At 49.2% G+C, this 12,433-nt stretch overlaps 1 protein-coding gene across 4 annotated transcripts in view; it reads left to right on the top strand.

The window, feature by feature from the left end:
- Positions 1-7,701: 7,701 nt before the first annotated feature.
- The window catches only part of SPEN (spen family transcriptional repressor), a 72,681-nt gene continuing 67,949 nt past the window's right edge, over positions 7,702-12,433 (top strand). For all 4 annotated transcript variants that reach the window (XM_049804577.1, XM_049804482.1, XM_049804302.1 and 1 more), the window contains exon 1: positions 7,702-8,200. In XM_049804577.1, coding sequence (XP_049660534.1) covers positions 8,118-8,200 — 83 coding nt within the window. In that variant the 5' untranslated portion in view covers positions 7,702-8,117. The remainder of the gene's footprint in view (positions 8,201-12,433) is intronic.

Below are 12,433 nucleotides of genomic sequence, written 5' to 3'. Positions count from 1 at the left end.
CAGATGCTCCACTTTCATTACAGAACCCTGCATGCTGCTTTTTTTCCAGCACATCCCTTCCCTGACCCAGGAAGTGCAGGGGGATGTTGCAATATTGTGGGTGAAAGCTATCTTATGCCTTATTTTTTTCCCTTTTTTTTTTCCCTTCCCAAGGAAATACAGGATTGTTTGCGTCACCCCTCTTCACAGCAGATACCTTCTTTGTAAGTATTGTGAACACGCAGCTATCTCAGAGCTGTCTGGGCAGTCAGATCTGGCCTTGCTGAGGACCGTAAGGCACAGTGCTCCAGTTGTGTAAGTGTGTGTTGTACACGGGCCACAGAAACCCACGATGTTTCTGTGGTTACTTCTGTCTGGATAGCATGAGTAGGTCCCAGGGCTTCCCTTTCCCACTGCTTACTATTTCACAAAAGCAAAGGCTGGTGCTTCTGGAAAAAGCTCTGTCTTGTGGCCTTTAAAAAAAATAAAGAAAAACTGCTACGTATTAGTCATCCTTATTTTTAAAGGAAGCTGTGTTTGCCAGTGCTATCTGTATAATGCATGTTGCGTGTGAGATATTAACTCAGCTTTATTTGTGAAGGCTGGTAATGCGCTCTGGTCCCTGCTCTTTGGAGCAGTGCCACTGAGGCTCAATCGAGCTGCTGCTGGCAGGTGGAAAAACTGACAGTCCAGCTTTTCATACCGTCCTTCCATTTTCCTTTTTCAGTGTTGGTATCTCTGCATTGGCAGGTGTGGAAACAGAGAGACTGTAACAACCATAAGCAAGGACGAAAGAGCTATCTTCTGGGATTACTTCCAACTCCACAGAAGAAACCCTGGTGATTAGTATTTTTTTTCTTGCCTGTGGTAGCTTTTACTCTAAGCTCCACTGTATCTTCTGAGAATTCTGAGTTTGACCCTTTTGGATGCTAAAAATGGTACTGTTTTTACACCTTAGTGGTTTTTTTCCTTCTCTGTGGTCACATAGAAGAGCAAGCCGTGCAATTAAAACGGTAAAGCAAAGGACAGCTCCCTCCCCCTTTCCCCTTTCAAAAAACCTTCCAGAGTTGTGTGCTGTTGAACTGCTGCATAGGCAGAAAACATACAATGCAGTTGTCAGCATTGTGCTGATGTGTGGCACATTAAAAAAAAAAATACACACAAAAGGGGTGGGGAGAATGGTTGCCTCCAGGGAGTAAAACTGTGGGGCCCCTTTCCCTACAAGCAAACAGCCCCCGCCACGGTAGTATATTACTCTTGATTTTGCTCAGGCAAGGGCAATGGGCAAACATAAGAGGGAGCATTGCAACGTGCTAAATTGTGTTGGTGAAGATCAGGGTCCCCTTGAACTATTTTTGTTTTCTTTTTTCTGTGAACTTGCTCCCACGAGATGCTGCTGTTTTATTACTTGATTCCTCAAAGTCCTGCTTGCTCATGGGGAAGAAGGAAAATGCTTCCTTACTGGGTGCAATTTCTTTTGTTGTGTTGCAAAAGGTAATAAAAAGCACCTGGTGCTGGTCTCTCCTAGGTCACATGTGACTTCAAGGCGCAGAGTCCTGGCAATCATTAGTGCGCAAGGAGTGTTACGTATTGGTGACTTCTCATTAGCTTCCTTTAAGGAGAATATTGGCATCGGTGTTGCATAAATGCCTCTGGCTGACCAGGGGAGAGGCCCTGCCCTGCTAAGCTGGAGCAGCACCTTATGAGAAATGCAGTGATTTCAGTGCCAGTGAGGCAGTCTGGTTGCTGCTGTGATTTGTAGCACACCTATGACTATGCTTTTCTGGCAAAAATTTAGCAGAGGGTAAGTATGAGGTGTCTGGGCCAGGTTTCATACCATGCTCCCTGTGGTGGAGAGCTGGGGAAAGTTGGTGTGTGGTGTATGTGAAAATTGTCAATAGCTCCTGTGCCTAAAGCCTCTTCTATACTTGAAATAAACCAGCATGGACAGGGATATTAATTTTATTCTTTCATTAGGGATGTGTTGGTTTGGAGATACGCCTTTTGCTCATCACTGGCATGGAGGTACAGTGGACCAAGAAGCTGGCTGTTCGGGATGTTTCCACATTTTTCAGGTTGGCAAACCCTATGGGACTTGGAATTACTTTTCTTTGGCAGTTCAGGACAAACGAGTGAGAATTACCTTGCGAGCACTGAACTTTTACCACCCTCTGCTTTGGACTGAAGAGTAACTAGAACTACATCCATGAGATTTCCAAGCTAAACAAAACCTGAATTTCCGGTGCCAAAAAGCAAGTGAGCGGTAGAAACCTCTGCTCCTCCTCCGTAAGGAGGGAAACTGCAGTCTTTCAAGCTTTCCTATTTTCCTGAAGAGTTAAAAAGCTGCATTGTGAGATCTGCAGAGGTAAAATGAAAGCCAAAGCTAGCTGAGAAACTGTTCTGCACCATATAGCTGGAGAGGTTTTTGAGTGCAGCAGGTCTTGATGCACAAGTATTTTTCTTTTATGCTTTTCTCTGAAGTGAGAGAGGGATAAAAACGCGCATTCAGTCTGCTCTGTTTAAAACACCGTCAAGTTGCTTTGGTATCAAAATGGTATTTGATGAAACAAAAGCGTGGATGGTGGCTGGCTCAGTATTTATTTTGTGCTGGGTGTGCCAATCGATCCAATGGGGAGTGAGCGTTTAGCTCACAGGTTTGCACTGTGGGTTTTGTGTTAAAACCTTGTCCTGCAGCATGTCCAGAGTAATTTCTGTGATTTTTCCTGGGCATTGCACGTGGGACCTTTATGTAGAGGTAATAATACAAAAATTGGGTGTTAAAAATGGCAAAGTACAAGATATGGTGATCTATTCAGTCCTAGGGGATTTATATCCTTTGCAGTTGTCATGTTCGGGTATCTGGTCACCTGGGGCTGGCTTTTTTTGGTTTTGTTTTCTTTGTTTTTCCCCTAAAATGTAGTATTTTGCAGCCTGGAAGACCGAAGTCCTCTCTGTCTAGCTGATGAAATGCCCTGTGTTTGGGAAAAACCCTTGCGAGGTGAGCAGGTACAGCTCTTCAGTACGTGGTCACACAGAAGTTGGGGGGCAAGGGGAAGCAGGCCAGAAGCCAGCACTGTGATATTTCTAATTTTTCCCAAGAACAGGCAAAAAAATAGGTATTAATTCTAATATATCTACTACACTGAAAGCCAGAGTAAGCTCTTTTGCAGTCCTGTGATGGCACATGGTGTTTTGGTTGCGTGGCTCAGCAATCACACTGTACTCTGCTGCTGAAGAAACGTCTGTTTTTGTATAGCAAAGTATTTTGAAAACAGAAGTGTGCTTTTATATATATACAAATGGGTTCAGTGTAAACTGAATTCCAGGGGGCTCCTGTGCTGCAGAAGGTAACTGGTGCTAACCCACTGGCTACAGTGGCGGTATTTTGTGGCAGCTCCCATCCCCAGTACTGTGTGGGTAAGAACACCACCACCAAGTCTAGTGGGGAAGAGCGTTACAAAATAAATTACTAAATACTGGGTTTCAAAAACATGAAGGGAGTTTTCTGGACAGAGTCATCTCATCGTGAAGAGTTGGAGTACTAACCCTCAAAGAGGAAAGAACTGAAATCGATAGCTTTATTAATCCTATAAATCCTATGCTTTGTGTTGCTTAGGATCCAAAACCAGGCTTCGTGTTCAAAGCGTTATCAGTGTGTAAGCCAATATCCTCTGTCTTGGCAACAAATGAGCCCAAATATCAAACAGCACCAATTCCTTCTTGGAGAAAATTATCCATTGCGTAAAATGTAATGGGTAAGCAATAAAATTAGGCCAGTAATTCAGGCTGGCTTAAAAATGAGATAAAAGCCTAGCTGGCAATTTGATATGTGGCTGCCATGCTGTCATTTTAATAAATATAGTCAATGAGCAGGAAAGGCACATAAATACATTTTATAATGACAAGATGGTGGCTGGAGCTGGCCAGCTTGAACAAAGAAAAGCTCAGGGTGTTTCTGGTGATGTCTGAGGGCTCTTGTCTGGGTAACCTACTGTTTTTCTGTAAAAATCAAAGCAAGCTGGATGTGTACTGGACACTGGTGGGGATAATCACTGCATGCCACTAACGCAACCGCTCTGAACCATGCGAGTCCCCGGTTGATGCAGCTGGCCAGTGTCCCCAGCTACGGGGAGAGGCGTAATGCCTCCCTTCCCCACCTCCAGCTGTGCTGCTGCGAGCACAAAACGCAGAGCTATTGCTAAGCCAGAACCAAGTATAGGAAGTTACGGTCTTAGCAAATATAGCTCTGGTTGCTGTCCTTGTTCGGTATCTAATCTTTGCTTTTTTTAAATGTTTGGCAAGCAGTCCTGGCGACACATGGCAGTGAGCTCCACCACTTGGGTAAGACACCACGTGAAAAATGTACGAACTCGCCTTTTCAAGCGTTGTCTGCTTGCTTCTATTTATTGACATTTCCTCCTCAAAGTGAGGCTGTCTCTGGCTATTTGTGTGGACCCCAAGGATGTTTTCTGATTCTCCTGCCCTTTTTTTTTTCCTCCAAACTGGAGAGCTGCTAACTTTATTAGCTCCTTATATGGCAGCACCATTTTCTCACGCCTTTAATGGCTCTCTTTTGATCTGTCCTGTTCTTGCTTTGCTTTTCTTGACGTGAACGTGGTGTTCAAGCTGTGATGGGTTTATAACCTGCTCCCTCATTAATATATGGCCTGGTATTTTAATCCTCTCCAAGTGCCGATAAGAAATGTCCAAACGTTTTAACTGCGGGATTGGCCAAGATGCCTGGAGATAGCTGGGTTCTCAGCTACACCCACCGCACGGGCCTGACTAATTTAAATTGCACCGAGCAGTGCACCAGATTCTGCCCTTGTGTGTCCCAAAGGCTGAGGAACATCGAGCGATGGAGAGCAGCTGAAGTCTCCTCTTCCTTGGCTGTTTGCACCCTCTGGGAAGGGTAGCAAGTAGGGATGTGTGTCCATGTTTAACCCCTGGGTGCTCATTGTGTTGTCACCAGTGGGCTGGTGCAAACGCGTGTCCCTTCTGCAGTGACAAGGACGGTGCTGGTTGCTGCCGCATAAGACTGGTCCTTTGTCGAGGCCCCTTTGGCCTGCTGAGAGGAGGGTTATGCTCACTCTGGTCTCTAGCCTGGGTCTGTGTTCTTTAAAAATCTTCGAACGAGTTGGAGGGATCCGGTTACAGCGGCATCGCCAGTGCGGTCGCGTGTTGCAACTGGGAACAGTTTCCCCCCAAAGCGTTTGAAAAGTGTTGGGATGGTCCAGAGCTTCGTTTTGCGTCACCATCCGGGCTTCATGCTCCCCTTCCAGCTGGCTTTCGTGTAAACGGAACCCTTCAAGCACTCATTTCAACTGTCTCTTCTGTCAACAGAGTTGATGGCTTTGTTTGCAGTCCGTGGATGTCCCTCCAGGCCAGCCTGCCTGCAAGATGGCCATGTGACAGCAGTGCCACTGCGTGAGGTTTCTTTGAAGGACCTGGGAGCCGGCGTGGTTTTCTCATGTCCCTTGGAGGTGCCGCCCTAGCAGGGAGGGAGGGGAAGAACGGTTGGCAACACTGCCGCAGCAAAGCATGCTCGATCGGAGAGGGGAAAATTCGGCATTGAAAAGCCGTTTGATGCGTGGTTTGCGTTTCTTCCTCTCTGAAATGGATGCCTGTAGAGCTTGTTAAAGGTATTGACATGTAGCAACTGCTCTTTGGGCTTCTGACCAGTTAAAACAGAGAGCTAAGCCCATTTCCACAGAGAAGAAACACGCGGTGGAAAGTGCTGGTGGAGTGCGTTGGCAGGGCATTTTCTCAAGCGCACGTGGCTCCATCGTGTTTTGAATAATAGATGGTTTGTGTGCAAAGAGTTGTTGGGTTTTTTTTAATTAATCAGTAGATCTGAGTTTGGTGGAGCAGCGTAATGCCCATCATCACTAGGCAAACTGAGGCACGGGGCCCTGAAGGGATGGGCTTGCAGCCACCCAGCAGCGGTATAGTTGGGGATAAGGCTCGGGTCTGCTGAGGCTCGAGTCAGTGTGCGTCAGAGGTCTGATTAAATCAAGAGATTTGCATGTTTGTTAAGCCACCTATAGCTTGATGACTTTGACCAGTCGTTGAGGTGGAGTCGTTGCCAGAAGGTTACAGCAGCCCCAGGCAGGGTCTGGCCGGACTGGGTGGCAAAGGCAGCAAAGTTGAGCGCTGCTCACCCCGACAAATAAAACGTGGTTTTAATCAATAGAAAAGCGCTGTCAGGAGGCTTTGGCCAAGGAAAATACTGAATTATCGGTCTGCTCTCTGTGGTGAAAGCAGCTAAATGGCTTCAAAAAAACCCCCAGTATTCGTGGCCCTGGGTGTATGTTCCGTTTTATCCTGACCTCAAACTGCTTGGAATTTCGCGGCGGTAATCGCTTGGGCATTTTCCTTTTTGGGCATAGAAATAGGTGTTTTTATCTGTGCAGGGGCACATTTTGTTGGCAAACAAGACCCTCCGGGTTGAAAAACGTTTAGCTCCACGTTGCAGAGCTGCCTTTCGAGCAGGGATGGGGTGCAACAGGCGAGTCAGTTCTGCAAACAGGGTGATATTGGCAATGAGCATTTTCTTCATCCTGTCTTAATTAAGGAGCTCTGCAAAAAACCCGCTGGGGGAGAAAGGGGATGACTCGCAGCTGAATCCCCCCCAACGGTGGGAGTTTCTTTCCCGCTGTTCTCGGGGCGACGTGGCCTCCCCGTTTCGGTGCAGGGAAGTATTTTGGGCAGCCAGGAGGATTTGGTGACCTCCCTCCCCGCTTGCTGTTGTGGTCAGCGTCGCCAGCCCCTCTCGGGGTCACCTATAGCTCTGACCTTTGGAGCCATTACAGATAAACAGAGCTATAGGCTCCCAAGTGGCCGGGCAGCGCAGGGCCCTCATCCGCCTTCACCTCAATTAATTTTTTACTTGCTTTCACCGATAGCAGCGAGCCAGGTTTTCTTTTGCCCTGGAGGTAAAGACGGTTTGTGCCTCAGGATGGGGGACATCCTTACGGCCCCCATTTTTTGGTTGGGGTTGTAGGTTTTGTGGGCAGTAAAGGGGCTGTGATGCCCAGCAAGGACCCCCGCCCCAGGCTGGGAAAAGCCCCCCCGACCGTTTCCCTGCCCTCTGGCCACATCCATGCCGCAAGCCTGCAGCCTGCGTACAAACGGGGTGCTGGCTGCTGGTGGGACCTTGCACTTGCATTGCAGCCCCGTTTTTTTTTTTTTTTTTTTTTTTTTTTTTTTTTGCTTGCATTGCAATCCCCCTTTTATTTTTTCCATTGCAACCCCCCCTTTATTTTTTGCATAGCACCCCTTTAATTTTTGCAATGCACCCCTTTTATTTTTTGCAGTGCGGCCCTCCTTTATTTCTTGCACAGCCCTCCCCCCCACCCCATTTTGCAATACACCCCCTTTACTTTTTGCACGGCCTCCCCTCATTTTCCGATGCACCCCCTTTACTTTTTGCACAACCCCCCCCCCCCCCCTTTATGTATTGCATTGCAGCCCCCCGCCTTATTTGTGCCTCGCACCCCCGCCCCGCTGCGCAGGCGCAGTCCCGCCGCCCCACCCCCCCCGCAAGGGAAGGGGGCGTTGCGCGCGCGCGCTCCGCCTCCGCCGCCGGGGCCGCGGCCGCGGCGCGCGCCCCAGGGCGCAGTGCGCCTGCGCGGGGGCCCCCGTGTGGCGCTGCGAGAGGCGCGGGGAAGGGAAGGGGAGGGGGGGGGGGGAAGAGCGAGCGGAGCCGCCAGAGGAGCGGGAGCGCGAAGGGGGGGAAGGAGGAGGCGGCGGCGGGGGGGGGCGCCGCGCTGCCGCTGACGGAGGAGGAGGAGGAGGAGGAAGCGGGAGCGAGCGAGCGAGGGCCGCGGCGGGGGGAGACAGGGAGGAAGAAAACCCGCGGCGGAGAGGGAGCCCGCCGCCCGCCAGCCGGCCCGCCAGCCAGGGGGCCCCCCCGGAGGGGATGGTGTCGTCCGCCGCCGCCGCCGCGGGGGGAGGCAGCCGGCGGCGCTGAGGGCGGCAGGGCCCCGCGGCGGAAGAGGCGGAGGGCGGCGAGGAGGAGGAGGAGGAGGAGGAGGAGGCGGCGGCGGGCGGCGAGCGGCGGCCGGCAGCGCTGCGCGGGGGGAGGCGGCGACCGGGAGCCGGGGCAGGGGCGGCGGGCTCGCCCCGCGCCGCGCAGCATGGTCCGGGAAACCAGGCACCTCTGGGTGGGCAACTTGCCGGAGAACGTGCGTGAGGAGAAGATCATCGAGCACTTCAAGCGGTGAGTGGGGAGGGGGTGAGGGAGGGAGAGGGGGTGTTCTCCGACGGTCCTTCCCGCGCCTTCGGGTCGATCTCCCCACCCTTCCTCCGGGGAGGCCATTCCCCCCCCTTCTTCTCCTAGAAAATTGGGGGGGGGGAACCCCAAACCCATAAAAAAGGGGGTGGGGGAGGAATGTGGGGGGACGGTGACTCCCGCGGCCTGTGGAGAGGAGGAGGAAAACAAAATCGCTGTAAATAACCCCTGAGCCGTGCCGAGGATCGTCCGCAGAGGGCTGGCGGCGTGGACGGACCTGCGGGGAGACCTGCCGGAGCGGAGAAAAACATAATAATAACGACTAAAAATAAACCACAGAAAGACGGAGGAGCAGCGGTGTCGAAGCTCGGCTTTCTGCACGGAGTGGATTTGATGCCGAGGAGGTTGCGCGGAGGCAGTCTTAAGCCTGGCCATCTTAATTCTCCGTTGCCTTTTTTTTTTTTCTTAAATTATTCAACGTTTGGAGTTTTCTCTTTTATCCTTCCCCTCCCGTTTTTACTGTGTTTTCCTCTATCTGGAGCCACCCCGGTCCTGAGGATGCTGCGTTCCCCCCCGCCACCTCCCGAGGTGCAGCCGTGCCTGCGCCGCTCTGTGCAGCGAACGGTGGGAACCGAAGCACCCGCAGCTCCAAAAACGTGACTCTTAAAAAAAACAACAAACCAACAAAAAAACCAACCAACCAAACAAAAACCCGAAATCCCCCAAAAACCAAACAAAACCCACATAAATCACACAAACCCAGGAAGAAAACACTGGATCTCTCCACGCGGGAAGCTCTCTGGACTCCTTATTATATTGTGGTTGTGTTTTGTTGTTGTTTTTTTTTTTGTTTTTTTTTTTTCCTTCTTTTTGTTGCATAGGTTAAGCCTGCTCATAAGGAAGTAGTAGTTGTTTGCATGGTTGTATTTTTTTCCCTCCTCCCTCCGTCTTTTCATGCCGAGAGGAGGAGGAGGCTTCTTCCCCACCGCCTCAGCAACACCTTTTTCCTCGGGAAATGCTTTCGCACAAAGTTGATGCCTGGCACCCCATGCTGGAAGCTTTTTTTTTTTTTTTTTTTTTTTTTTTTTGGGGGAAAAAGAAGGTAACCAGCCCAGGGTGGCTGCTCAGCTCACGGCTCCTTCAGGCAGGTTGTTTTAATTTCTCTCCCCCCGCAAAAAAAAGGATTTTGAAGCTTCCTTTAATCTTCCTGCATTGGAAAAATGACGGACCGTCCTTAATAATGAGTCACCATGGGAAAAATAGATGCGGTGACACTGGGGGAGGGGGGGAGAAGGTCCCTGGCCACCTCTGCCTCAGCTCCTGCTCCCCTGCCGCTGTGGAGGGGGCTGGGGGGGGCTCGCAGCCCCCCGCCCCGGTGACAGAGCAGACCCAGCAAGGGTGGGTAGTGCTAAACGGTCTCTAAAATGGCGGCACAGCCCCGTTTGGGGTGGGGGGGGTGAGCTGGGGTCACCCCGGGGTGCAGGAAGGAACCCCCCGGGGGTCTCCTCCATCTTCCTGGCCTGAGCTGCAGCAGCAGCAAAGCCTCATCTTGGCATCATCAGCCCTCAGAAATTGCCCTGTTTTAATTGAGCTTCACCTTTTATTTTCTCCCCTGAGCCCAGAATTGCCGTTTCTTATGTGCCAGCGTGCGGGATGGTGGTTCTGCATTCGAGGTGGTTTGCCTTGTCCATCAGTCCAGTTTATGTGACCCAGCGTTGTACAAAGGCAGGGTTTTGGGGGAAGGAAAATCCGCTCTGGGCTTGGTTGTTTAATTCCAGGCATAGCTAGCTGAAGGGATAGGCACTCAAAAGTAGAAATTTGATGTTCCTGGGTCTTATTTTGTCCAGTCTTCCTCCTTTTGTAAGATGTATTAAAGCAGGAAAAAAGTTGCTATGGTACTGTTGCTTAGAGATGGATGGGAAAAAATGGCAGGCGCTGAATTGTTAATTACCTTTTTTTGGTTGTTTTTACCTTTGTGAGTTTCAGTCGGAGGTTTGGGAACGAGATTTGCAGCCAGGCAAACCCCCCTCACTTCTGCAATTTCTTGCTGTTTTTCAAAACTGATTTTTAACTGGGATTTGTGTGTTTGGGTGAGGCTGATCTCACGCAAGTAAACACAGTGAAAATATGCTTCAAAACATTTGGCTGTGGGTGCAGGTACTAATGCATGGGGGGAAATAACACACTGCCTCCATAGCCCTTTTGGGGATGTAAACACCTAAATATTTGTGGCTGTAAAAGGGGTAAAGGAGTGTATGTTTAGCTGGGTTTCAGGCTCAATGTATAGGTGCTGTAGGTGGACAATGGAGCACGGCTTCCTTTGTATGCTGGTACTTGCCTGGGGGAAGGGACACGTTACATGAGGATTACATGGCGTGGTGGGTATATCCATAGGGAAGGCAGCTGCCTGAGCATGGAGGTGGGATGTGGAAGGCTTCCTCATCGAAAAGGACAATTTAGTTTGGAGAGAAAGTCTTTTTCAGATGGAGCTGGGCTTGGCGAAACCCAGTTCCCACCCATCCCCCCAGCCTGAGAATAGGGTGAAGAGCATGCGGAGAGGCTGAGCCACAGGAGCAAGAGGAAGAATTCAGGGAAATAGCGCCTAAAATCTCAGCTGGGGTGCGACTGGGAATCGTGTTACCCCTGAAGCCTCTGTGCAACCCACAGGAGTGTTTGTTTTTCCACTTTGCTTAGGAAATATTGTCATTTCCATATTAAAGCCTATACGCAAGCAGTCTTGCTGTTGCACAGTCTGTGCTAGGGGCAAATTTGAGAAACACAACCATTTGGTTTCTAAAGAAGCAAAAATTGAAGGAAGACTACTAAAACTTAAAACCCAACAGGCGTGGTCAATGTGAGGGGCTTGCTGCTTCTCCTCCCCCCTTCAATTAACCAGTTACTGTGGGAACCTTGCTTGGGTTTGCAGTCTCACAAGTAATTCTTTTAAGGGATGAATTAAGATGAAAGAGGTGTTTTGCAGAAAGTGTATTTTTTTTGCAAAATGCGCCTGATTGGTTATGTTTAGTGTGAATTGAAATAACACTCTCCGCTCGCGAATTCTCCTCTCAAGTTAGAGAATATTGAAGCTGGTCTCAAGAAGCGCTGGCTTACATGAGCAGTGTTACTTTTTCCTTAAGAGCCCTTTTTTTAAATCTATTGCCTTGATATTAAAGGGGATTGCAAAAGAATGATTTTCTGTGCATTTTAACAAGTTGAAATTGTTAACGACCTTTCAGTTTTGTACCCAGATACTCCCTTTTTAAAAACTTCTTCCTAATGTGTGCTATTTTCTTTGAACTTAGTTATTAAGGCATTCCTGAATACAAAAGCAATTGGTGTCAGGATTGGAGGTCCACTGTTAGGATGGAATAAGCAGGAAATCTGTGTTACGATATGGGAGACGGCTTGGTGCTCAGGGAAGCGGTGGTAGGGATCATTTGGGTTCATCTAATTAATGCTGTCTTGACTAGCAGGAAAAAAGTCATTCACCATCATTGAAACAGATGCTCAGCAGCTTGCAGAACAAGGCGACTAAATATAGTAACAGTTGTACCCAGCACAAGTGCTGGCCTTCCATAATTTTTTTCCCTGTGTTTTCTTCTAGTTGCCTGAAAGAACATGGCTTTGTCCCTTTATTGGTGTTTTAAAGGGCAAAGAGGAGTAAAAGCCTCTTAATTATGAGCCATGTGACTTTGGTATGCCATCTCCTATTCTCTGGGAGAATTAAGACATTCAGAGTGGCAACCGAGTCCAGGAGAAGCCCCGGATTTCAGGAAACAAATGTACTCCTTTAAAATTGTTAGAAATAAGTTGCAGATCAGAGCTGTGTGAGAAAGATAAATAACTCTTAAGTTTTTTTGGGGGGGAAAATGTGCTTCGTCTAGCTTCACCTTGTTCCGATTTCTGGTTTTGAGGGGATGCCTAGGATACCTTCTGGAGAAGTGGTTTGCATTTTAAACACAACTGCTCTCAGGAGTTGCTCTGCAAAAAACGTGTAACAGTGAGTGCATGTTTCTTTTCAGTAGCTTCTAGAAGATATTTGGTCAGTTTACAAGATGTTTTGTCTTGATAGCTGTGGGTGTAAATTCAGCCTGGGAGAGTGAAATCTGTGCTTTCTGCCCTGTATGTCACCCCTGTGGACCAAGGTGGAGTAGAGGGATTTTGGTCAGCTCTTCTACAGATTGTGTACAGGAGAGAGCAGTGAAGATTGCTGCTGGTGTG

The sequence above is a fragment of the Accipiter gentilis genome, chromosome 1 (genome assembly GCF_929443795.1).
Source record: "Accipiter gentilis chromosome 1, bAccGen1.1, whole genome shotgun sequence".
Lineage (NCBI taxonomy): Eukaryota > Metazoa > Chordata > Aves > Accipitriformes > Accipitridae > Astur > Astur gentilis.
Note: the sequence above shows the minus strand (reverse complement) of the source record. Positions and strands in the feature narration are given on the sequence as shown.